Here is a 26,115-nt window from a genome sequence, read left to right as displayed (position 1 = left end):
ATATCAAAGTTCAAATTTTAAAATTACATTTATAATGATTAACTAATAATAGATTTGATTACAGAGCCAAACTAGTCTCACATCATCCAATGGCAAAGTCCAATATTCCAATAACCCTTATGCAATAACCACAGCTCCAAATTTGACCTCAAGTTGCAGAGTATGAGTTTTTGTACCCAAATATTCAAAGGTCATTCTATGAATGTACAAGTGTATTGGGGTTAAAGAACTGTCTCCTTGGATGAGTATGTTTTAGATAATAGCGTGAATGCAGGCAGGGCCTATGTGTTTGTTTGTACGTCTTAATTGTCCATGCATGTTTGTGATCATAGTCTGAATGCAGGTTGTTGGTTTGCAAGTCTGGATTGTCCATGCCCAAGGTTTAACTGATGCAACTTCAGCATATCAGGTAAGCACAGCTTTTATTTTGTCAATATTTAAGCTTATTATGAATTGCTTAATGGTGTGTGGGACAACTTGTAAGTATCCATTGGTTACTGCCCTACCCTTTCTGTGCAAAAGGATAGGAAAAGTGCATTTTCAGGATTCTTCCATGTTTTTCAGAAAATTTGAACAGAAGAATTCTGGAACAGAATGCGAGCTGGATTCTCTCAGAGGGAGCAAGTCTGTAGTGTGTCTGTATTCCCCAGAAACTTTATTTTGACTTAAATGAATGAGGCCACGGGATAGATTAGCCAGATTTGAGGGTGCTTGAGCGTGGCCTAGCGGTTAAGGCATAGGACTGTGAACCCAAGGGTCAAGGGTTCGAATCACAGGTCCGGCTCTTTGTGTCCTTGAGCAAGACACTTCACTCTACTTGCTTTATAGTGCTTCGGAGGGCACTTTAAGCTGTTGGTCCCGTGTACATGCATATTTTCTCACATTAATGTAGTGTGCACGCTCAAGAACGCTGAGGCTATTCGAAAAGAGCAGGGGATCATCCCGGTCATGTTGACTGTACTTAAAAATACACTCATCTACTCTAGGTTCCAGAGTAAAAAATAAGTACAGCTTGTCTGTACGCAGTGCGATAATACTCATACATATGAGGGAGGCACTTATAAGGAAGAAGAATTAGGCATAAAATGATCTTCTAAGCAACAGGGTGACAGAGAGCAAAATGGCACTGAAATCATTTTATTGGTGTAGATGAGCCTAAAATGATGCCCATTGATACTGGGTGATCGTTCAGTTGTTTGTGAAATTATGACGTTTCATTTGTTCTTTTTCTATATGCTTCCTTGCCTTTGTTTCTTTCATTTTTGTTTATTTGTTTTCTAACTTATTTTTTCTTCTCACTGTTCATTTATAGATAGGCTTAACAGCGTGACCGGGAACTAATTATTCAGCTTGAATAGTTACAAGAGTTAAACCAAACTTAAATCAGCATCAACATGTAAGTACTATTAATAAAACTACTTATTTAAACGTCAATGTGTTGATTGTAGAATCAGTTTTGGCAAGGGATATAAATTTAGATGCAAGACAAAACAAATCTTGGCATAAATCATGGAAACAGAGCTATAAACATGGTTAAATTCAAGGAGTAAAAGGTAGGTATGTGGGGGGGGGTAGGATGTGTGAAATGGGAGGATGGGGAGGGGAATGGGCATGTCAGGAAGGGTGTGTGTAACCAAGGAGGGGTGTGTGTAACCAGGAGGGGTGTGTGTAACCAGGGAGGGGTGTGTGCAACCAGAGAGGGGTGCGTGTAACCATGGCGAGGTGTGTAATGAGGCAGGGCGCATGTAACCATGGATAGGTGAGTGTCAGTGGCGTAACTACGGAGGGGGGGGGGGCAGGGGGGCAGAGGGGGGGCACGCATTTCAGCACAAATTCAATTGAAAGAACATTTTTAAGACCGATATTCAACTTCTAGTAACCAAAATTAATGAGTGTATATGCCTTATTTGTCCAAAATTTTGTGCGCTCCGCGCGCAATTGTTTCAAGAATTGGTGAGGGGGCGCCAATTTTGTTTCTTGCCGAGGGTGCTACCAACCCTAGTTATGCCACTGGTGAGTGTATAACCAGGAGTAGTTGCGTGTAACTTGGGATGGGTGCGGGTAACTACGGAGGGTGTGTGTAACCAGAGAGGTGTGCGTGTAACCATGGAGAGGTGTGTAATGAGGAAGGAAGGGTGTGTGTAACTAGGGATAGGTGAAATCTGTGTAATCAGGGAGGGTTGTCAAGACAGACTTGACACAGGGACTTAACCTGGGTGGAGTTTGATGCTACTGTACAAAAAAAGCTACTTATCTTCTGCACAATACCAGGTGGATCCATGGGTCTCGTTGCACCTACTCATAAAATAAGGGAGAGAGAGCAAAAATAAAATGAGAGTGTAGCTTGAATATAAGCTATTTTTTAATACAATATCAGCTTCAGCGCTTCTGCACACAGAGCAAGAATTAGATATGGGCAAGCATAAATGAAACCACAAAAAGACCAGGACAAAAGCAAAAAGTGACAAATAGTCAACTCTAACCACTTGTTCAGCAATTAGTACTGAGTTACATTTGTACCACAATTAAGTTATCCCAAAGTCATTCACAGATTTCATACGTATAAGGAGTATTAAATACTGAATTGAGGTAATAAGGGACCACAAGTTCTAAGTTAGTGGATAGGCTTTCACGACGGGATTCCATAACAATTGATTTTTATTCGGGTGCGCCGTCGGATATCACATTACCGGTGCAGCAGGTCAATGTGTGAAAACTACAGTACTGGTGCAGCCAGTCACTGTGTGAAATTGGTCAAGCTTTCGTCAGATGTGGCACAGTACTGTAGTTTTCACACATTGACCGGCTGCACCGGTAATGTGATATCCGACGGCGCACCCGAATAAAAATAAATTGTTAAGTTCTAAGTTCTCCTGAGACTTTTTTAAAATAAGTTTTTTACCATCTTAATAAATTATAAAAGTTATTGGTAGTCTAAAAAGTTTGGTTAGGAGCCGTACTCAGAAGGATATTCCGATGTCCAAGCAATTAATGTTTGGATTTTAAGCAATACCGAAGAAATAACTGATGCAAAGTCATCAACCTCATTGGGCTATTCCAGATGTATTCCGCACCCCCCATGGAAGACATTAAAAAAAATACAATTCCAGCTGGAATTGAGATGTATCTAGAATTCCAGCAGTCATTTTAACACAGATTCCGCTGGAGGGTATGGAAGACATTGAGATTAGGTGAAATTCGCTGCTAAAATTAACAAAAAAAACAAGAGTGGGGATTGTGAAAGGCCATGATGTGCCTATGGAAGACATTCATATTTCTTAATATTCCGGCTGGAAAATGGTCAAAAATGCTCCAATTCCACTTAGGATCTTCACTTATGGTCGCCATCTCGATTAACCTATGAATGACATTTACAATTTACTTGAATTCTGGCTGGAAACTGAAAAATGTTCTAATTCCAGCTGGAACCCTATGGAAGACATTTACATTTACTTGAATTCCGGCTGGCCAAATTACCACAATTCCGGCAGGGTCTTCCATGGGGTTTTCCTGACATGTGAATTCCGGCTGTCAATTTAGCCCCGAATTCCGGAAGCGTCTTCCATAGGGGGGGGGGGTGCGGAATACATCTGGAATAGCCCATTGTAAGCCATTGCAGTTGAAATCCATACTACAGTCTGTCCACTTAGAAGTACAAACCAAATCTGTGGCATCGGGGGTCGATGCTTTGCGGTTTGCGTCACACGAGAGCGTGACGCGATGCGTATAGAGCGTGGTGCAGCAGTTGGCGCGCCAAAGAAGCATTGCACTGAAATAATTATTCTCATACCTCCAGTTTCCGAGGTCTATTTACTTTGTACTTCTATGTGGACAAACTATACGGTGACATCCCGCTATCTCTAAGGTCCGCTATCTCTAAGGTTCGCTATCTCTAAGGTTCGCTATCACTAACGTGTAAAGTCTATGGAGACAGAATCCCGCTATCTCTAATAGAAAAAAAGGTTCGCTATACCTAAAAAAAGGTCCGCTACTTCTAAGGTTCGATATCACTAATTTAAAATAAGGTTCGCTAGTTCTAAGGTTCGATATCACTAATTTTAAATAAGGTTCGCTATCACTAATTTAAAATAAGGTTTGCTATCACTAATTTTGAATAAGATCCGCTATCACTAATTTATTGAAGGTTGGCTATCTCTAAGGTTCGTTATCACTAATTCCAATAAAGGTCCGCTATACCTAAGGTTCGCTATCACTAATTTTGTTTAAGGTTCGCTATCCCTAATTAATTAAGGTTTGCTATCTCTAAGGTTCGCTACACTAATTTTGATTAGGGTTCGCTATACCTAAGGTTAGTTATCACTAATTTTAAATAAGGTCCGCTATCTCTAGTTATAAAAAGGTCCGCTATCTCTAATTTTAAAAAAAGGTCCGCTATCTCTAATGTTAAAAAAGGTCCGCTATCTCTAATTTTAAAAAGGTCCGCTATCTCTAATTTCAAATAAGGTCCGCTATCTCTAATTTTAAATAGCGCCCGCTATTCCTAATTTTAAATAAAGCCCACTATACATCTCTAATTTTCAATAAAGTTCGCTCTTTCTAATTTAAATTAGCCCACTATCTCTGACTTAAAAATTATTTTAAATAAAGCGGGAAAGGCGCCCTCAAGTTGAATAGTTTATACGGGTGAAAATATACACATAAAGTACACAAACTCTTTAAAAAAAAAAGCCGTTTCTTAAAGACACTAAAACTAAATTACAAGATAAAGTAGTCAATAGATAGAGATTTTGTCATGCATATTTTCATGGCCTGCTGCTATAAACTTGATGTGGGAGTTACCACCCGTTGATGGAAGCAGGAGGCTGCGGTCTTCGGATGGCTGGTAAAGCTGCCGATCTGAAGCCTGATGTGTTATTGATGTAACTGCTTTATGGTAGGATGTTTCAAATGACACTGACCCCAAAGTGACCCCTTTTGTTGGGAAAAAATCCTTGTTTTCCTTTCCATCACATAATATATGTTGTTTGGAAGATATAAATTGCATAAAGGACCCCCTGTTCTGATTTTGATGATATCAATGATATATTTAAAGATAAAGTAACTCCACGTATGGCCTAAAAATACGACCCCTATTTAGCACCTAAAGTCTGTGGAAAGTTTTTTTTTTGGGGTGGTATGTACCCTTTAAGGAGCATTTCCATGCGTTTTTGTGTCTTTATCTATTTAAAATGCACGTGAAAAAATGAGGACATCCACAAGCGCGTGCATGGACGCCACCAAGTTTTTCGCTGTACGTGTGTTTGCCGGGAATAGGCCTACATTTATTTCCAATTTAATAACAGCTCCGATTTTGGAAGAAGCTAGAAACCTTAAAATATGAGTAAAGATGGGTTTAAAAATATAGAAAACAATGTTTATTGGTGTTTAAATTACAAAGAGACTTTTCAATGTTATTGTTAGCTGTTTTAACTTTTTTTTGTCATTTAAACTCAAGTTTTGGCCTTCAATTTTGATTAAATTGCATAAAAATTAAGTTTTTTTAAATAATTCATATAGGTTTCTAGTTTGCTCTATCTATACCAATGTTTAGTGTGTTCCAAATTATTACTAATAATCAAAGTTGAATTTATATTAAAAATTTAATTTCAAATATTCAATCATCACATTTGCTTATTGGACAAAACGGGTTAAATCCGATGCTTGATGGGTGGGATAGGCCTGTTTGTGTTTCAATTTTTGATGATAGTACTTTTATTCCTAACATCTATTGATATCTTCATGAAAATTGCAAATCAGCAACTATAATGCGTTGAATTCGCCAGCGTGTCTAAAGTATATATAAAAGAAAATAACCCAAAAATTAATTAAAATATATAACAAAATCCTTTTTAAGACCTGTCTGTGAAGCAGTTTCCCCTCCTCTCCCTATCTCCCCCTCTCTTTTCCCCTTCTCTTTTTTCCTCTCTCTCTCTCTCTCTCTCCTTTTCCCTTTTTTCCTTCGCTAGGGGCGCCAGGGTCTGAGGGGGGGGGGCCCAAATAGGCAATTTTGCCAGGGGAATCCCCGGCAGCTACGCCACTGGATCAGAGAAGATCTTCTCTGGTTTGATCAAATAAAATAGTGTGAATAAATTATGATGCATCAAATGGCTTCAATTGGAATTAATTTCCTTAATTTTGGAACTTCCTCAGATACCTCCCCTGCATAGACAATAGTGGATAAACAAGTCGCCGATTTCGTTTTTGTCACCCGGTACTTTATGTTTAACACAATTATTTTATAGGCCTACAATTATAACAGAAAAAACTTGTGCCAAAATGGTCCACCAAATGACTTTAATTAGGTCTTCATTTTGGAGCGGTTTCTCACTTCTTAGGGGACACAACATATATCCCCAACACCTGAGCGCCTTCGATCGGCTATCAATTGTAGGCCTATACTGGTACGCTACGGTGAACTGATTCAAATCTCTTTCTGGGTTGTTCGGACCGGACCAGTATACGTGCTAGCGATCTTGCAAACTTTATCATGTTTATTAAAATAAAATTACTGATCATAGCGAACCTTACAGTAAATTAGAAATAACGGGTCCTATTTTAAATTAGATGGGCCTTATAGCGGGCCTTATTTTTAATTAGAGATAGCGGGCTTTATTTTAAAATAGCGAATTTTATTTTCAATTACAGATATGAAGCGGGCTTTATATAAAATTAGAGATAGCGAACCCTATTTGGAATTAGAGACAACGAACCTTATTTGAAATTAGTGATAGCGAACCTTATTTAAATTTAAAGATAGCGAACCTTATTTAAAATTAGAGATAGCGAACCTTATTTAAAATTAGATATAGCGAATCTTATTTAAAATTAGAGATAGCGAACCTTATTATAAATTAGAGATAGCGAACCTTGTTTGAAATTAGAGATAACGAACCTTATTTAAAATTAGTGATAGCGAACCTTAGAGATAGCGAACCTTAGAGATAGCGAACCTTAGAGATAGCGGACCTTATTTGAAATTAGAGATAGCGAACCTTAGGGATACCGGGATTGTTAAAATTAGAGATAGCGGACCTTATTTTAAATTAGTGATAGCGAACCTTAGAGATAGCGAACCTTCAATAAATTAGTGATAGCGGACCTTTTTTAAAATTAGAGATAGCAGACCTTATTTAAAATTAGTGATAACGAACCTTAGGTATAGCGAACCCAAATCGAAATTAGTGATAACGAACCTTAGAGATAGCGGACCTTTTTCGTAAATTAGTGATAACGAACCTTAGAGATAGCGAACCTTAGAGATAGCGAACCTTAGAGATAGCGAACCGTAACCGACTATACACCCTATGGAAGACTGACCGTAATCTCTCACAGTTTCGAGTTTGAGTTTGAGTTTCTAAGGGGTGGTGCAATAATTATGTGTACCCCCGGGGTGGTTAATTCTCAAATTGGTCTGCCAAAAATTGCTTGCCCCCCCCCCTATGACCGTGCCAAAAAATCTTTGCCCCCCCTTTCGACGTGCCAAAAAACCTTTGCCCCCCCCCCTTTTGACGTGCCAAAAATCTTTGCCCCCTTACACATACAAGATTTTTGGGAACCCGAATTTAAAACCTTAAATGGTCTTATCATATAATGGCGAGCGCAGCGAGCAGGAAATTTCCTAGCGTTTTCCTAAGCCTTTTAGGGCGTAATATAGAAATGGTGCCCAAAACATCTGTGCCAAAATTCGCTTGTCCTCCCTTTCGACCTCCAAAAAACCTTTTGGCCTGCCAAAAAATCTTTGCCCCCTATAATTCACCACCCGGGGTACACATAATTATTGCACCACCCATAAAACTCGAAACTTGAAACTCGATACCCGAAACTCGATAAAAAGTAACACTCAATAAGAGAGGGGATCGAGTTAGTGTTTAATACTTTAGCTTAATTTCTTGTTTATTTCAGGTCCTCACCAACAGGTACTAGTTACACTGAAGAGACTCAGCTGCAGGCTTTTCGTAACTGGTGCAACAAACACCTAGAAACTGTTGATGAACACATTGACAACTTGGAAACGGATTTATCTGACGGTTTGAAGCTGATTACGTTAGTAGAAGTATTGTCCAAGAAAAAAGTTCCAGGTAACAGATGGGAACCAACCAATGCAATTCGGAAGTTATCAATGGTTTCAAAGGCTTTGGAATTTCTACAGGAAACGGAACATGTAGACCTGATAGGTATAGGTATGTATTTGTATTCTAGAAGAATGTCCGGACTGACAACTTTAAAATTCATATGAAAGCAATATTGTAACATTTCTGTAATTTGTTTCTCACAAAATACGAAAACCATAGTATCTGAGAACATGATCATGTACTTGCATACTTGGATTTACCGGTATGTATATTGTAAATGCACTCACAATCAGAAGCATACCGAGAGTCATTCAACAAGGGGTATGGATGCATTGAGCCTGATTGAGGGAGCTTTATTATGCATTTTCAGTGGGATATTTGAATACATGAATACAAAAGCCACCTAAGTCCATGCGAAGTTTTTTGAGAGAAAAACCGTGTATCATTTTAATTCCTTCAGTTAGATTTACCTGGTCAATATGGTAAGTTTTACGTGCAAATGAGTGGATTAACCTGTATTAGGTATGACGATTAGCATTTCAGGGACGTCGTGGGGTTCATTTTAAATTTTGGACTTAGGTGGTTGTTTGAATCATATACAAAGACAACAATGTTAGAATGAGATTACCACTAGTAAGATAATACAAAATAAAGCACACAGGTATGTATAATGTTGATAAGCATTCTGCCATGTAATATAAACCACACACTTTCCTTTATTAAACCCATTTTTGTTCAAAAGTCATTCTCTAGCAATGAATGTGTTACAAGTGGACTTTTATACATACTGGATTTCAATCAATGTGTTACAAGACTCAAATCATGGAATTGGGTGATTCTTTCATACATGCTATTTTTCACATGCCCAATAGACACAGAGAATGAATTTGAGTTGTTCTTTCATGCATATGACAGGCCTATGTATAGCAACAATTTCCCATGCTTAACTCAATTTGGCCAAAGTATGGACTTAGGTGGTTTTGTATTCATATATTCATTTGTCAACATTTTCACTTTGGGGGAGAACATGCCCCCAGTGCCCATATATGGTGCTACACCACTGTTAACAAATAATGTAGGCCAGTCCAATATATTTTGGGAGTGCATAACTTGTTGAAAAAATAAGTATTGGTTTATTTGAAATGTTGGATCCATAGGTACCCCTCCCATTTGGCCACTTCAGTGTTAAATATTTAAGCTCATTGTTGCAATGGAAGCTGTTCTTGAAAACTAACACTGTTTTATATCTGTGCTATTGATATAGGGAAGCCAGGAAGTATTTTAGATGGCGACCAAAAGGTCATCTTGGGTCTAGTATGGCAACTCATCCAGCATTATTCCAAACTTGGAGGAGGAAAAGGACCAACAGCAAGCAAGCAACCATCTCTGAAGGAAAAATTACTGGAATGGTTAAGGGAAAAACTCCCGTCACTAAAGATCAGCAATTTTAAAGAAGACTGGAGAGACGGAAGGGCATTAGGAGCACTTTTTGATGTTATAGTCCCAGGTAAAGTAGTCAGTGGCGTAACCAGAAAGGGGAGGGGAAATTAAGAACGAAATACTGCCCCCTGTGATGTCTTGATAGTTATTGGCATTCAGACTAGCCCCAGGTAAAGTAGTCAGTGGCATAACCAGAAGGGGGAGTGGAAGAACAAAATACTTCCCCCTGTGATGTCTTGATAGTTATTGGCATTCAGACTAGCCCCAGGTAAAGTAGTCAGTAGCATAACCAGAAGGGTGGAGGGATAGACAGACCCCCTGCAATGCATTATTAGAATAGTTATATATTGATGTTCTAGTCCCAGGTTAAGTCAGTAGCGTATTACTTACAAGAAGGAGGAGGGGCAGACAGCAAAGAACAGAGATACGTACAGCTATGATAATTTGATCTGTTTGCTTTTAACATTTGATAACAGGTGCATTTCCAGACTGGAAAGTCTGGACACAAGAACATGCTTTTGAAAATATCAATGAAGCAATGGAATTTGCTGATGATTGGCTCAATGTGTACAAAGTAAGTAGTGCAATTCTAGTACAATATCAGGTCTTAATTCCATTCTTTGGAATAATAATACATCTCAGCCGAAGTCGTCACTCCCATTGTGGCCTGTACACCATCCGTGATAATCAACTTTTCAAAAGTACCCTAAACAAGGATTTAACCCTTGGCTAAAACGACACCCTAAACAGGGATTTCATTCCTAACATCAAATTTCATACCCTAAATTTCATTTCCGCGTATTTAGTAATTGCAATTTTGCTACCCTTTTTTCCAATTTTTCATGTTTTTGACACCCTAAACACGGTACGCGCGTATCGTGCCTAAAAAAAAAAAACTGACCCTTTTTACACGTTTTCATTATCGCGGATGGTGTACAGGCCACAATGGGAGTGACCCCGGGATCTCAGCTAAGCTTGGGCGACTGTAGAGGGCACGGTAGCTCAGTGGTTACGGCCTTGGACTCATAATCTGAGAGCTTGCTTTACGTGCGTGTGTTCGAGTCCTCGTCACGCCACCGTGTTGCGCCCTTGGGCAAGGCGCTTTGTCTCGCTTGCTTTCACCCCACCCAGGTGCAATGGGAAGCTGTTAGGGGTAGTCACAGTCGTTGTACTGATGAACCCTGCGCCATTTGTAGGCAGCAAACGTGGTTCCGACATATTCTAATAACGGCAGAATAAATGTAAAGCGCTTTGAGGCTGTTTAAGGCATAAAGCGCTATATAAATATCTACATTTTTTTTTTTTATTTTTAAAAACCATCAATTTCGATTAATTTTCTATGTAATCACCTAGTAGAGATGCAACTATATTGAAACCATCAAAATCTATTTGCTTATAGGAATAAAATAAATTATTTCCAATAGAATCAAAATGTTGATACTCCGATTACTGTGTTTTTAAATAATCAAGTTCCAAATATAATCAATTATTTTCGATTTATTACCTCATTAATATACGCGAAGCCTGTGATCCAATCAAAAGAAATTGATTACCTGACCGCGCACTAATTGCGAGGTCACTAATAACTCACAATGACTCCTGACGCACTACAATGACTTCTACACGCACGTGCATGTATAAAGCTAAGCGTTATGGCAATGTACATGCCTACGCGATGCTGTCACACTTCTGTGATTGGTAGCTCTTGCTGTCGGCGTGAATGTTAAATTCACCTGGTCGATTTTTTTGTAGGGTAGGTTACAACAATAATTAAAACTGGTTTAATACTTAACAGCATTTTATGGCATAAAATAACTTAAAATGCCATTTTGATTTGTTCAAAATATTAGATACGTCGGTAATGAATGACAATAATAACTTTGCACCATCTATTTTGAGGTCATTGTGTGAAATTGTCGGGTTTTGTTTTGGGCCTCGGTATTTTTTTAAATATTTATTATAATATGGCTAAAAATGATGTTTTCTCTTTTCTTATCTAATTAGCTTGTGACTGCCGACAACATTCTCAACCCTCTAACAGATGAAAATGCAATGATCACATATATAGAGCAATTCTGTCACTGTACACCAGATCAGGTAGGTTTTAATATAACATTTTAGTCAAGGATTCTTATGTGACGTCATATATGTGACACGTACAGTGCAAGTATTGTTCACCCATCAATATTACAATTTTTTAAAGAAATTTGGACCCACTGATATACCATATATTCAAAAATATTTTGCCAAACAATAATGACACCTCAAAGAAGATCCAAAGATGGCTTGCAATAGCAAGAAACAAATTCAGTCAAATCCAAAACCTACTCAAAGACCGGTCACTCACAATCAAAGTCAAAACCAGACTGCTTCAGGCACTCATATTCCCCATAGCAACCTACGGATGTTAAGCCTGGACCCTGAAGAAGGCAGACACCAAAAAGATCTCACCCTTTGAACTGTGGTGCTACCATTGTATAGCTTGCGTGTCACTTGGCAAGACAAACACACCAATGAATGGGTTCTTGCCCAGATTGATCCAAAAGTAAGACTCCTGACAACAGTGAGAAAACACAACCTACAGTACTTTGGTCACGTAGCAAGAGGCAGTGCAGGAAATCTTGCTAGAACCCCGTTGCAAGGAAAAACACAAGGTAACCGTCGCAGAGGACGTCCCACGTACATCATGGGAATCAAACATCAAATCCTGGACGGGAATGACCACATACACTGTGACCCAAGCCACACAAGACAGATGCAAATGGAGGCTCATCACAAGACTGGCTGCAACCCTGTTACGGTTTGCTATCTCTAAGGTTCGCTATCTCTAAGGTTCGTTATCACTAATTACGAAAAAGGTCCGCTATACCTTAAGGTTCGATATCACTAATTTTGAAAATTTTTCGGTATTTCTAAGGTTCGATATCACTAATTTTAAATAAGGTTCGCTATCTCTAATTTTAAATAAGGTCCGCTATCACTAATTTATTGAAGGTTCGCTATCTCTAAGGTTTGCTATCACTAATTTAAAATAAGGTCCGCTATCTCTAATTGTAACAATCCCGGTATCCCTAAGGTTCGCTATCTCTAATTTTAAATAAGGTCTAAGGTTCGCTATCTCTAAGGTTCGCTATCTCTAAGGTTCGCTATCACTAATTTCAAATAAGGTTCGCTATCTCTAATTTTAAATAAGGTTCGCTAGCTCTAATTTTAAATAAGGTTCGCTATCTCTAATTTCAAATAAGGTTTGCTATAGCGGTCCTTATTTAAAATTAGAGATAGCGGACCTTATTTGAAATTAGAGATAGCGGACCTTATTTAAAATTAGAGATAGTGGACCTTATTTAAGATTAGTGATACCTGAACCTTAGGTATAGCGAACCTTAATCGAAATTAGTGATAACTTGAACCTTAGAGATAGCGTAACCTTAATTAATTAGGGATAGCTTAACCTTAAACAAAATTAGTGATAGCAAACCTTAGGTATAGCGGACCTTTATTGGAATTAGTGATAACGAACCTTAGAGATAGCGAACCTTCAATAAATTAGTGATAGCGGACCTTATTCAATTAGTGATAGCGAACCTTATTTTAAATTAGTGATAGCGAACCTTATTTCAAATTAGTGATATCGAACCTTAGAACTAGCGAACCTTATTCTAAATTAGTGATATCGAACCTTAGAAGTAGCGGACCTATTTTTAGGTATAGCGAACCTTTTTCTCTATTAGAGATAGCGGGATTCTGATCTCCATAGACTTTACACGTTAGTGATAGCGAACCTTAGAGATAGCGAACCTTAGAGATAGCGGACCTTAAGAGATAGCGGGATGTCACCTGCAACCCACCCCCATGATGAGGATGGTACCTGAGGTAAGGTGAGGTGTTTTTGCTCATCTGTTTTATTGGGCTATTTCTGCAGGTATATCAGACTGCATTGATCAGTGCTATATAGTTATATTTAAATGTTATGTGTGTGTGTAAAATTGTTGTGTTTGTTTATTTGTTTGGCAGATCTTCAGCAGCCCAAAAGGCATCAAGAGATCAAGTAAGTTTCTATGCAACAATGTATTAAATGTCCTAGAAAACCATTTGACCAAGTGATTTGGATATATAGCTATAACAAATAGAAAAAAAGCTCGAAAATTACACTATTTTGTTTTGTACCACTTATATTTTTGATATCAAAATATATAGAGCACATACTGAATTATTAATAGTTTTAGGACAAAACTATTTTCACTTAAGTTCTAGTTCTTAAATTTAAGTTAAAAAGTGTAAGCAAAATAATTCTGCTGTGCTTGGATAAGAAACAGGAGAAGAGCATTGTATAATATATGTTATATATACATTATCCCTGATTTCAGAGGCACTATTACAGTGCATGAGAAGTGACCAGAGTAAAGTGGACTTCCAAGGAGGAAACCTTTCACTTTCAGTGATTGGAGCCAAATGTGAAATTCCAGAAGGTGCTCTCAGGAAGGACATCCCAGCGGTAGACGTGTCAATGTCTATACAAGACAATATTGATGATTTCCCAACAATTGCTCCTAATCATCTGATGATAACTCCCATTGTCAGTTGTACTGCCGGTGAAATTGAATCTTTTGACAAAGCAGTTACCATCACTCTTCCTCACTCTGTTGAAAGTTTCAAGGATCTTGACATAAGTAAACTTGGTGACGATGATATTCATCTTTGGTTAAGGTCAAAGCAAGGTATGTAGGCTTGTTTGCCGTGTTCAGCGTTAACACAACATACGGACAAATCCCAGCTTACTATAAACAATCCCTATTAATAATATTTATAATGAGTTGGTAGTCTTCTTAAAATAATCAGTAAGCGAGACAGGCTGAAGTTAATCCCAAATTGAAAGTGCACTTGTGGCAGTCTATATGTGATGAAACCACAATAGATTTGTTCATAGGTTTTAAATAAGTTCAAAATGATGGTCAAGGGAGAGCTCAACTTATATTAAGCGAATTACTCACATATGATTGCCTGTATAATACCATCTGCACCGCTCGCTTACTTTGAACCAATCTGGCACAACTTGTTATACATCCCATTCATTTATTTTGTGCAAGAGAGGTGTACGGGTCTAAAGGTTGGGAGATTCTCAGGTTACAAAGGAGTCAAACCCTTGCTAGTTGACACAAAGTGGTTGTTACATTCTCAGGAACCAATTAAGGATCTGTCTAGTCAGCAGATGTTTAATTGGCTCCAAGATTCTTTACCCAACATTTTGGGGTTGTTATGATTTGATTTGATCATACCATGCAGAATAAAGATTTGATTTCTTGAGTCTTTGAACTCTGTTGCTCAAGCTATAGATCTCTCTTTGGCGCTGATTATTATTGTTGTCTTCATTTTATTGTGTTAGAAAAATCCATCAAACTGAAAACTACACTTTTTGTGTTTTTGCAGGAGGTTGGCAGAGAGTTCCAGGTAACCTTGCCAGAGGTACAACTCCAGGAGTTTGGCTGAAGAGCATTACAGATTGCAAAGTTATATTTGAAACCTATCACTTCGCTCAGTGGTTTTTCTCATCATTCCGAGCTCTCAAAATGAAGCTCCTAATGTTTGTGCCACAGTCAATTTCCATTGCAGAGAAACAGTGTGTGTATTTGACAGTGTATTCTGTACACAAGAGTCGTACTGAGGTAAGAAAACTATATTGTTAAGGACTTTCACCTAGGTTTCCCCTAATAATGATAATAATAAAAGAAAAACAAGATTTCTAAAAGGCGCACTAATACATGCAAATGCGGCCTCTAAGCGCCAGAATACAATAAGATAAAACAAACAGAATTGGCAGCTGATTTCTTTACCTGTTGTGTTAAGTGTCTTTAGAAAAGATGTGCTTTGTTTGTTAATGAAAGGCCATATGAAAAAAGCATGTGCCACGTGCAGGTTTTCAATAAAGGAATAGGAGGGGATTTTTATTTTTTTATTTCAAGCTGTGTGTCTGTCATTTAAAATAAAAATTCTGAAAACCATTGGGTGTTTCCACTTTCAACGACATAAAAATGAAAGACACATGCTGGGCAAGAGAACTGAACAAATTAATTATTTACCATGTTAAGAGTGTTTTAATAGATTTAATATAGGCTGTAACAAATCATATAAATGATCTGATGGACAATCATTTCATCAAAGTGTTGTTTTCTGCCCACAGGAGATAAGAGTGAAAGAACTTGGTAACAAACAGGTGGAATGTGCTAAAGAGCAAACAATTGGAGTCCGAGGAACACACAAAGGTCTTACAATAACATTGCATGAAATAGAACCAGAAAGTTGGAAAGTCACACAAAAAGTACAGGTTAGTTATCTTTATGTGTCATGCATGGATGGAATGTAATTTTATCAGTGTTGTATTGATTGAAATATTAGCTGCTCCTCACAATAATAATAACATTGAGCTGCTAATGAGGGCAACATGATTTAATGGTTCAACATAGGATTGTGTTGTTTTTATCATCTTTATTTTCACAACATGTATAATTTTAAAGTAACAAAGACAAGTATGAAGGTGTACATTTAAAAAAATGAAGTGAAACATTTTCAAGAAGGAAATGATGAAAGGATTCAACTATATTTTTAAATTTTGAAACATTACATTTTTGAAAAAGGATCCAAAAATGCAATTTTTCAACCCAAAATTTTGGTCAACTAGTTCCGCTTACATTTCTAAATAAATAAATATTACATATCAATCTAACAAACCCATCGACCTGTGTTTTTAAAAAAATCAGAAGTTGAAGTAAAGCCCGGTAACATCAGACTATTAATAGAAGTCAGTTATTTGGAAGATAACTTGCATCATCACACCTAATTTAATGATATTGTACATCATTTGATACAGAACATTCCACATGATCAACTTCGGGCAGGAGATTCAGGGTCAGCATGTCAGTTTCGTTTTGAGAAGCATACGGACATAGATCTCATGGAGCTTCGTGGCCAGTATGATGTGCAACAACAAAACGCAAAATGTGAAATCAAGGATCGCTACTTTGACAGCCACATGTTTCAAGATGTAATAGGTACACATTTTGTTGCTCAGTTTTTAAAGGGATTTGCAGATCGAGATCAGTCAATTTGGAATGGCATGTAATTAAACTTTTCCACTCTTTTCCCACTCGTTTTTTGGCATTATCTGCTGAGCTTACCAATATAGTGGCTTACTTCTAAAATTACACAAGAGAGTTTGGTATTTTCGTTGTCAATTCGGATTGAGAACAGTGGCCTATGGGAGCTAAAATAATTATACAGAAATGGTCATAAAATGAAAACTGATAGTCAGAATCAACTGGTATTTTCAGCATAGGTTTATTTTGTGGTTTTCTGTAAGACTAGGGACAAAAAAGAAGTCTTTATAAATATACAAACAAAATTTGTCTCATGCCATCAAATTTAACATGAACAAATGTTTAAAAAATTATCAAATGAATATTATATTTAGCTGTATTGCCCATAAGGGGTTAAAATTAAAATATAAAAACTGTATTCAAGCAAATCTATTAATTGTTTTAAACTTTTCTAGAGTTTATGAGTTCTATTAAAGGAGTATTTCGTGATCCTAACATCCTCTTTTTATGACATTTTTCAGTAGATATCCACGAAAAAAGCTTATTCCCAAAATTTCAGTTGATTCCAATTTTGCGTTTGCGAGTTACGTGTGATTATGTGCATTACACTGCTCCATAGACAATGTGTGGTAATTTCGTTCTGGTGCACCAGAACGAAATTGAAATGTCACGATATCTTTGCTAAATGAATCAATCTGCAAGACATTTTTTGTACATAAACATTATGTAACCAGAGGTTCCCAGTGATATAAAAATCTTTTTTTTTTGAGAAAAGTGGGGGGATGATGCTGTGGATCACGAAATGCCCTTTTAATTGTAAAAAAAGATGTGTATGGTATTGCAATTTTGTTTGCTTGTTGTTTTACAGCCAAGCTCCCAGTAGCCCTATCAAAAGGCAGGAAGATACCTCTACCAAAGATTGGTAAGTTACATGTTGCACCCAACAACATTTAAATTTTCAGGAGGACTTTTACGGGGAAAAGGATTATGTGGAACCTTCAGAACATTTCAACCAATCAATACTGGTGATTATGTGCAACATTTCAACTGGTGATTTGAACGTGTAATCGACCATGCAGCTGCGTCAAGTAAACGCAATGCGGTACATTATTGATATGAACACTCATACAGTTCAGAGTGTACAGATGTGGAAGATCACCAACCTTTGATATTTCAGTTTTCACTTTTTGAAAATCAAAAAAGTTGCAATGTGTTTTCACAATTAACTTTTACACTTATCAAAGCACATAATTAATAACAAATATTATGATATTATGTGGAAGATCTGTCATAAATGGATCTAGCATATGCTGGAATATGTTGATATATGGTATACTTTACATTGAGATGTATATACTTGAGCTGTCCTGTATCACGCAGTGTCCAGAGTGTCTACACCTGTATAATATTTACAACACAGTTCATATAGTACTACAATGAGATGTATGGTATTTGAGCTGTCCTGTATCACGCAGTGTCCAGAGTGTCTACACCTGTATAATATTATTTACAACACAGTTTATTTTAGCAAAGTGTACAAAGATGACAGTCATTATATTCCTTTCTGCACCATAGAAATAGGTGAACATTCATACTGAACTCCTGTTTCCCCTACATACAGATGAAATGAAAATAAAAATGTTACTTTGTACATTCAATTTACAGGTAGAGACAAGAGTAAACATGCACCCGATAAAGGCGAAGTTTTAAAAGGTAAACTCATTTTAAAACATCGTGCATTATGGCTTTAAAAGGAGTTACATCAAACATATATTCTTAGAATATGTAGCTAGTATGAGAACCCATACCTGTTCTCTGTTTTTTAAATGTGTTTTTATTTATTTTAACTATGTTTTAATTTTTAGAATTAGGACATGTGGAATGTATGGTAACATATTCATCAAATCGTAATATATTTATTGTCAAATCAGTGCAGAGTAGGTTAGATGTGAAAAATGATAGTTTTAGGAATATTATATATAGATTGATTTCCATAGAATATTTAGTGATCTCATAATTGCTTGTAAACAAAATGGGTCAGAAAAAAAATGTCAACATATTTAGCTTGAAAATGTCAATTTTACTGGATTTCTCCTTTACAACATAATTTGTCTTAGTTTAATAGTTTTTACGATCCTCTGGAAGAGCAAATTACTGAATAGGCCTTTAAGCAACATGTTTTAAAATCACATTATAGTATTTTTTTTTTTTTTTGGGGATTTATACTAGCCAAGTTTTTTACTTGCTGTATATTTTGGATGTGAATACACAATGTTTGTGTGATATGGATATTTAGAAATTTGTGTCTGTATATATAGTGACTTGCTGAATGTACATGATTGCATTTTGTTATCCACTGGCTTTGTGATTGTACACCTTTTGTGTGTGTAGGGGGGTGGGGGTGTGTATGTGTGTTCTATTTTGGTTAGGCATTGCTTTCTTCCCAATATCGGAAGATCCGTATGGGGTACAATAATTTAACTTGGTAGGGTTACCTGCCCTACACTTGTTCCCAGTCAATTATTATTTTTATCATTATTATTGCAGCAATGGATATGGTAAGCGATAAAGACATCATTGATGTAGCGTATGAAGCTGACCTTGCATATAACGATCTAGAAAAACTCTACCTTGTACTCGAAATAAAGACTGCCGATATCGACAATGCTAAGAGATTTGATAATACACAAGATTTTAAACTACAGGCAACCAGAGTATTGCAGCATTGGCGGAAAACTAATGGCAGTAAGGCAAATAGGAAAGCCATCCTTGATGCTTTACAGACATGTGACTTGAATGAGGCTAAAGAAATTTTAGAGGAGAAGTGGCGTCTTAAAGGTGAGCATTATGTTCAAACACAATTGGTTAAATTATCCTACATTCTACCATTATTTACAACTGGTGCCTTGTTTTAATATAATGTTATAAATTATGAATTCTCAACTCAAATACATTTGATATCATCCATTTTCCATGTGTTTCAGGACCAATTATTCGTTTGAGCCCGGGATTGAAAGCAGTCTGAGCCCAGGGTGGATTGAAGTGAAGATAGAATGTAGACACCTACAACTCTGTTTTTGAAGTGTTCTTAAAAGGGTTCTTGGGCTGTGCAGTTTGTAAATATAATAAGCCTTGAAAAACAGACCGAGATTCATAAGTTCTCTCAACATATATTGTTGACTTACTTGCTATTTCATCCAACATCCATGGGATTTCATCAGAATGTGAGGTAGACATAGTAGAGCAGTAAACTAGCCACATGCCTTGATAATAAGCCTTAACCCTAACCGCCTAGGGGCTTTTCGCTGACGAGAAGGGAAAGAAGGAAGGAATAAAGAGAGAAAAGAAGGAAAGAAGTTGTTTGCTCTGGGTGGGATTCGAACCGAGACCCTCGCATGCCAAGCACACGGTCGGCGACACCTTGCCACGGGTCTTGGGCTTCGCTGGCCAGCGAAACCGTGCCTATATATCACTTAGGGTGATTGCGTCATCACACCACGTGGGATGCATGCACGAACAGCGCATATATCAAGTAGTATTTTGTAGTATACGGTACGGTTAGGGTTAATAGGTGTGAAGGCATTGTGTAAGTGGTAGGATAGGGGTATTATAGGTTTGAACACTGGTCAATGGTAAGATGTGATTTATTGTTTCTGTTCAGAACCTCCTTGTGTGCTCGTAGGTGTATCATACACCACCATGGCAAGAAAGTTACCATAGTACAGACATGACCAGAGTTTTGTTGCAATTGAATTTCAATTGTTCATATGACAGTATTTTCAATATTCAGTCTGTTTTACTACTTGACCTCAAATGACCTTTGACCTCTGTATATTAGGGACTCTTTGGCCATACTTTCCCCTCCCTAGAAAATGCTGCACACATACTATTTGTCATTTCTCATCTTATTTAACACTTGTCATAAATTTAACAAAATGTATTGTTGTTTTAGATGATGATGAGCCACAACAAGCAACTACACCCATAGCAGTAGTAGAGCCCAATGAACCAGAGTCAACATATGATGCGGGTCCAGTAGAATCAGAAGAAGAACCTGTGTACGAGGCTGCAGATGGTAAGTGTACCCCAAGAGATTAGTGGAGGTGAATTTCAAAAAGCCAATTACATACTGTGGCAGGGGGTCGTGGACGAGTATATTTTGTTCTAGTTTTACTGGGACTTTTTTGCGCTCTTCAAAGCATTGAAAATTTTCAATTTTATACTATTTTAGCCACAAAGGAAGATGCGTTTTGCTATTGATGGGCCAATGCGCACAAAAAACACAAAAGCTTTTTTTTACATCCTGAAATTTTTTTCTATCATGTATATCCTAAACAAAGATAGATATGTCATAATTGGAACCAGCAGTTCATGTTATAAATTATGAATTCTCAACTCAAATACATTTGATATCATCCATTTTCCATGTGTTTCAGGACCAATTATTCATAGAGACCTATGTAGCTCGTTTGAGCCCGGGATTGAAAGCAGTCTGAGCCCAGGGTGGATTGAAAGCAGTCTGAGCTCAGGGTGGATTGAGGTGAAGATAGAATGTAGACACCTACAACTCTGTTTTTGAAGTGTTCTTAAAAGGGTTCTTGGGCTGTGCAGTTTGTAAATATAATAAGCCTTGAAAAACAGACCGAGATTCATAAGTTCTCTCAACATATATTGTTGACTTACTTGCTATTTCATCCAACATCCATGGGATTTCATCAGAATGTGAGGTAGACATAGTAGAGCAGTAAACTAGCCACATGCCTTGATAATAAGCCTTAACCCTAACCGCCTAGGGGCTTTTCGGCGACGAGAAGGGAAAGAAGGAAGGAATAAAGAGAGAAAAGAAGGAAAGAAGTTGTTTGCTCTGAGTGGGATTCGAACCCGAGACCCCTCGCATGCCAAGCACACGGTCGGCGACACCTTGCCACGGGTCTTGGGCTTCGCTGGCCAGCGAAACCGTGCCTATATATCACTTAGGGTGATTGCGTCATCACACCACGTGGGATGCATGCACGAACAGCGCATATATCAAGTAGTATTTTGTAGTATATGGTACGGTTAGGGTTAATAGGCGTGAAGGCATTGTGTAAGTGGTAGGATAGGGGTATTATAGGTTTGAACACTGGTCAATGGTAAGATGTGATTTATTGTTTCTGTTCAGAACCTCCTTGTGTGCTCGTAGGTGTATCATACACCACCATGGCAAGAAAGTTACCATAGTACAGACATGACCAGAGTTTTGTTGCAATTGAATTTCAATTGTTCATATGACAGTATTTTCAATATTCAGTCTGTTTTACTACTTGACCTCAAATGACCTTTGACCTCTGTATATTAGGGACTCTTTGGCCATACTTTCCCCTCCCTAGAAAATGCTGCACACATACTATTTGTCATTTCTCATCTTATTTAACACTTGTCATAAATTTAACAAAATGTATTGTTGTTTTAGATGATGATGAGCCACAACAAGCAACTACACCCATAGCAGTAGTAGAGCCCAATGAACCAGAGTCAACATATGATGCGGGTCCAGTAGAATCAGAAGAAGAACCGGTGTACGAGGCTGCAGATGGTAAGTGTACCCCAAGAGATTAGTGGAGGTGAATTTCAAAAAGCCAATTACATACTGTGGCAGGGGGTCGTGGACGAGTATATTTTGTTCTAGTTTTACTGGGACTTTTTTGCGCTCTTCAAAGCATTGAAAATTTTCAATTTTATACTATTTTAGCCACAAAGGAAGATGCGTTTTTGCTATTGATGGGCCAATGCTTGCAAACGCACAAAAGCTTTTTTACATCCTGAAATTTTTTTTCTATCATGTATATCCTAAACAAAGATAGATATGTCATAATTGGAACCAGCAGCCAATAGCTGCATCTTTTAGCTCAAGTTTAAGACCTCATTTGTTGAAATTGTTCAAGAAATAAAGACACAACGATCCAAAACCCAAGGAAGATGCCAATTTAAAAGTTGTAGTTTGCACCAATGCAGGCCCTATTGATCTGTACACAAAGCGTTCTCGAACAAGAGAACTAGCGTCATGCTTCCGTTGTTTAGCACATTAAAACTAGCGTTGTACTTGCATTGATTAGAACACTAAAGTGCAATTTTTATGCCTCCACTGCAAGGAATACTGTTTTTGCAATGTCCGTCCATCCGTCTGTCTCTCAAATTATTTCTTTAAACATTGATAAATTTGTAGGGCATGAGCCTCCCTCCCCCACTGACCTCTCTCGGGCGTCCTCCATCCCCTGTGTCCAAAAGACATCTCCTTGAGGTTAAAAGTATGTCACCAAATTGGGTGATCCCCCTTCAGTGCCCATGAGCAGCCTGTGTCAACATGGGTTACTACATATTTTCTATTTGCCAGCATGCAGCTTCGCATGGCTGATAATATCATCATACAGAGTGGTAGGCCTCTATGAATATTTTAGATAACAGAAACATTTTTGAAAACTGGCTGCAAAACATTCTAACATAATTTATTTAAAAGTTGACAAAATATTATGCAGAATTGTTTGCAAATAAATATTTTACAATAATATTTTGACAACATTTTTAAAATGTAGGGTTTTTTCATATTAAACATTTAAAAACTGAACAAAGGGGAATCTGGGCATTTGCCCTCTCGGTCTTGGATTACCCCCAGTTGCCCCCCCATCAAATAAAGGCTGTTTCAATGGGTCATTAGGGATTTGCCCCTCATCCTTGGGCTTACCCCCAATTGCCCCCCCCCATCAAATAAAGGCTGTTTCAGTGGGTCATCAGGGATTTGCCACTCAGTCTTAGGCTTACCCCCAGTTTACCCCCCCCCCCCCATCAAATAAGGGATGTTTCAATGGGTCATCAGGGATTTGCCCCTCAGCCTTGGGCTCAGCCCTCGAATGAACCCACGGCACCCATGGCATTTTGCCGTGGGTGCCCATCCCCACTGCCGTAATGCCCTCAAAATATGTCCTTTACCCAAGGCAGTCACTTGCCATGCCCTCTAATGAAGTTGCTGTCGGTGCCCCAGCCCTGCCCCTTCATTATAAAATCATCAATCTATGTTTGTGTGTGTTTTCTTCACTTTTGAGAAATTGCTTTGGTGCCCTTCTCAAATTTTCAACAGTTGCCATGATGCCCTCTTGAAATATTACAAACTGCCATGCTGCCTTGCCTTTTCATTGAAAAGCCAAGGCAATTACCAACTTGCCCTAAAAAAGTTGCCGTGCCCCTTCAGATCCTTAATTCGAGGGCTGCTTGGGCTTACCCCCAGTTTCCCCCCCATCAAATAAAGGCTGTTTCAATGGGTCATCAGGGATTTGCCCCTCAGCTTTGGGATAACCTCAATTGCCCAGTCAACAAAATGTCAAGGTCATTTTGGGGTCAAATCGTCATAGATTGTTGCAGGTTCATTTACTTCTGCTACCAAAAGTTATCACCAAAGCAGACAGGACTTGTGGTTCAAGAACCGCCTTGTTTGGATTTTTTCTTATTTGGCACCCCCACAAATCCCTCCTGAATACATGAGCTGCAATACCATAGAACCCACTTTAGACATGGTTTGGCTTGGAAAAGTTGAGATAAAGTTTTTGGTACATAGGCCTATTATACATACATTGGCTATTTAAAAAGTGTCATTTATACAAGACCACACGTCTACGTCTACGTTGATACTTGGCAGGATCCATTTGGACGTGCGGCCAAGGAATTGTAACTTATGCTCAGGTGCGGTGCAAAGCCCATTGTGCAGCGGTGCTTATATGTACATGGTGATGACAGCCATCGTGCAAGTAAAAAACCACAATGCATTACATGATGAGCCAATCATCTTTTTAGAAGAAAATAAATAAAAAATCTTCAGATAGGAATAAAAATAATATTACAAACAAGTTGGCTTCTATTTAAAGGCTGTGTTAATATTATTAGTATACATGTAGTAATTTAGTGGCATGATGGCAATTGACAAGTTGTTTATTATTGTTGTTGTTGTTGTTGTTGTTGTTGTTGTTGTTGTTGTTGTTGTTGTTGTTGTTGTTGTTGTTAATGTTGTCGTTGCTACTGTGGTTTATGTTGTTTGCATAATATTATTATAGCATCCTTACAAGTCTAATTGCAGTTTAGTTTCATCTTTCTTTATTGAGGGTAAATCACATACAAGATGAAGGGGACGGCAGTCTGGTATATGTATTTATTATTATCAGACACCCAATTATTTTCTTGTTTTTATTACTATTTTTACATGATTATAATTAATATGATGTCATTAATGTAATCATTTAGGAGTAATAGTATAATGTAGTTGACACATTTCATGATTTAATACAAATATTAATGTGAAATAATGCATTTTATTTCATTTATCTGTTTTCTGTTACAGGTATGACATGGCAATTCATGCACACAGTAGACCCTGCAGCTGGCTGGGTGTATGCATGTCACATGATAAGCCCTAACCAGCTGGCTGTGTGTCTGGGTGAATGTGTACAGGTGTACACTGTGTCTGCTAACAACTCAACTCTGGCATACACAGTGTCATCTGAGGAGTGGAAAGGGAGGTACATCTATGGTGTCGCTGTGAGTGAGTGCATGCCAGACAGCATGCTGGTGATATGTGCAGGCAGACCGTATGTGTATCAATTCAAATGCAAGAAATCTAATAAAGAAATCAATAAATATGAGATTCAGGGTGATAATAAATCCCCATGGTGTATATCAGCTAATGCTAGTGTTGCTGTTATTAGAATGTATCGTGACAAGTCATTTATAGTGTGTGGATTGCCACAATTTACACATCAATCCCGTGTACAAATAGATTTCCCTCCATTACATTTCAGCATGACATCAGAATATTTGCTGGTAATGGATGAGGACGTGATGTTAGTGAGGGCATTATCTGATGTGAGGCAGGATGTATGGAGGGTAGAGATACCTGATGGGTGTGAATTCAGGGCTGTTTCCTTTAGGAATAATGGCAGGGAAATATATGCTGCTTGTAGTCAGGGTGGTTTATATGGTGAGGGTCGTGTGTACAAATACACATGGGACGGGGTGGGCAAGCCAGAGTATATCAACTCTAGTTGTATCATTGATGGTTTAGGGGTGGTGGGTGGCGGGAACTTATCAGTGACATCTGATGGGTTCCTTGCTGTGGGACAATGGGATGATTATAATGTGAGGATATACAAATTACAGTAGGCCAAATGCAACTTTTATATCTCAGCATCAAATTAATTACTAGTAGCCATTAAAGGGGACGGCAGCACTGTGGCATTATAATAGCTTGGTGGGGGTTGCTTATTGGGGGGTAAAAATATAGGGGACAAATGTTTTACATCACATAAAGGGAATAAATATGGGGGTAAATGTTGTAAATCCCATAAAGGAGAATTAAAAAATATGGTGGGGTTGGGGGGGTAAAATGGGGATAAAAATATAGGAGGGTCAAAATATTTTTCATCCCAAAATGGGAATATATATGGGGGAAGGGGTAATGTTTTACATCCTTTAAAGGGAATATATAAATT

General features: G+C 37.9%; 1 protein-coding gene across 1 annotated transcript; it reads left to right on the top strand.

The window, feature by feature from the left end:
- Positions 1-1,751: 1,751 nt before the first annotated feature.
- LOC140149530 (uncharacterized) lies at positions 1,752-25,786 on the top strand. Its single transcript, XM_072171609.1, has 16 exons — positions 1,752-1,759; positions 7,903-8,180; positions 9,337-9,579; positions 9,989-10,086; positions 11,517-11,609; positions 13,527-13,560; positions 13,880-14,230; positions 14,940-15,175; positions 15,691-15,834; positions 16,378-16,558; positions 17,472-17,525; positions 18,269-18,316; positions 19,151-19,441; positions 20,556-20,678; positions 22,056-22,178; positions 24,969-25,786. The coding sequence occupies exons 1-16, from the start codon at positions 1,752-1,754 to the stop codon at positions 25,784-25,786; spliced, it is 3,123 nt and encodes a 1,040-aa protein (XP_072027710.1).
- Positions 25,787-26,115: the final 329 nt, after the last annotated feature.

The sequence above is a fragment of the Amphiura filiformis genome, chromosome 4 (assembly GCF_039555335.1).
Source record: "Amphiura filiformis chromosome 4, Afil_fr2py, whole genome shotgun sequence".
NCBI classification, from domain to species: domain Eukaryota; kingdom Metazoa; phylum Echinodermata; class Ophiuroidea; order Amphilepidida; family Amphiuridae; genus Amphiura; species Amphiura filiformis.
The sequence above is the reverse complement of the archived record's forward strand: the minus strand, read 5'-3'. Positions and strand labels throughout refer to the sequence as shown.

Coding starts and splice junctions, on each gene's coding strand:
- LOC140149530 (XM_072171609.1), top strand. Junction 9,580..9,988: donor TTTTGATGTTATAGTCCCAG/GTAAAGTAGTCA, acceptor ATTTGATAACAG/GTGCATTTCCAGACTGGAAA. Junction 11,610..13,526: donor GTCACTGTACACCAGATCAG/GTAGGTTTTAAT, acceptor TTTGTTTGGCAG/ATCTTCAGCAGCCCAAAAGG.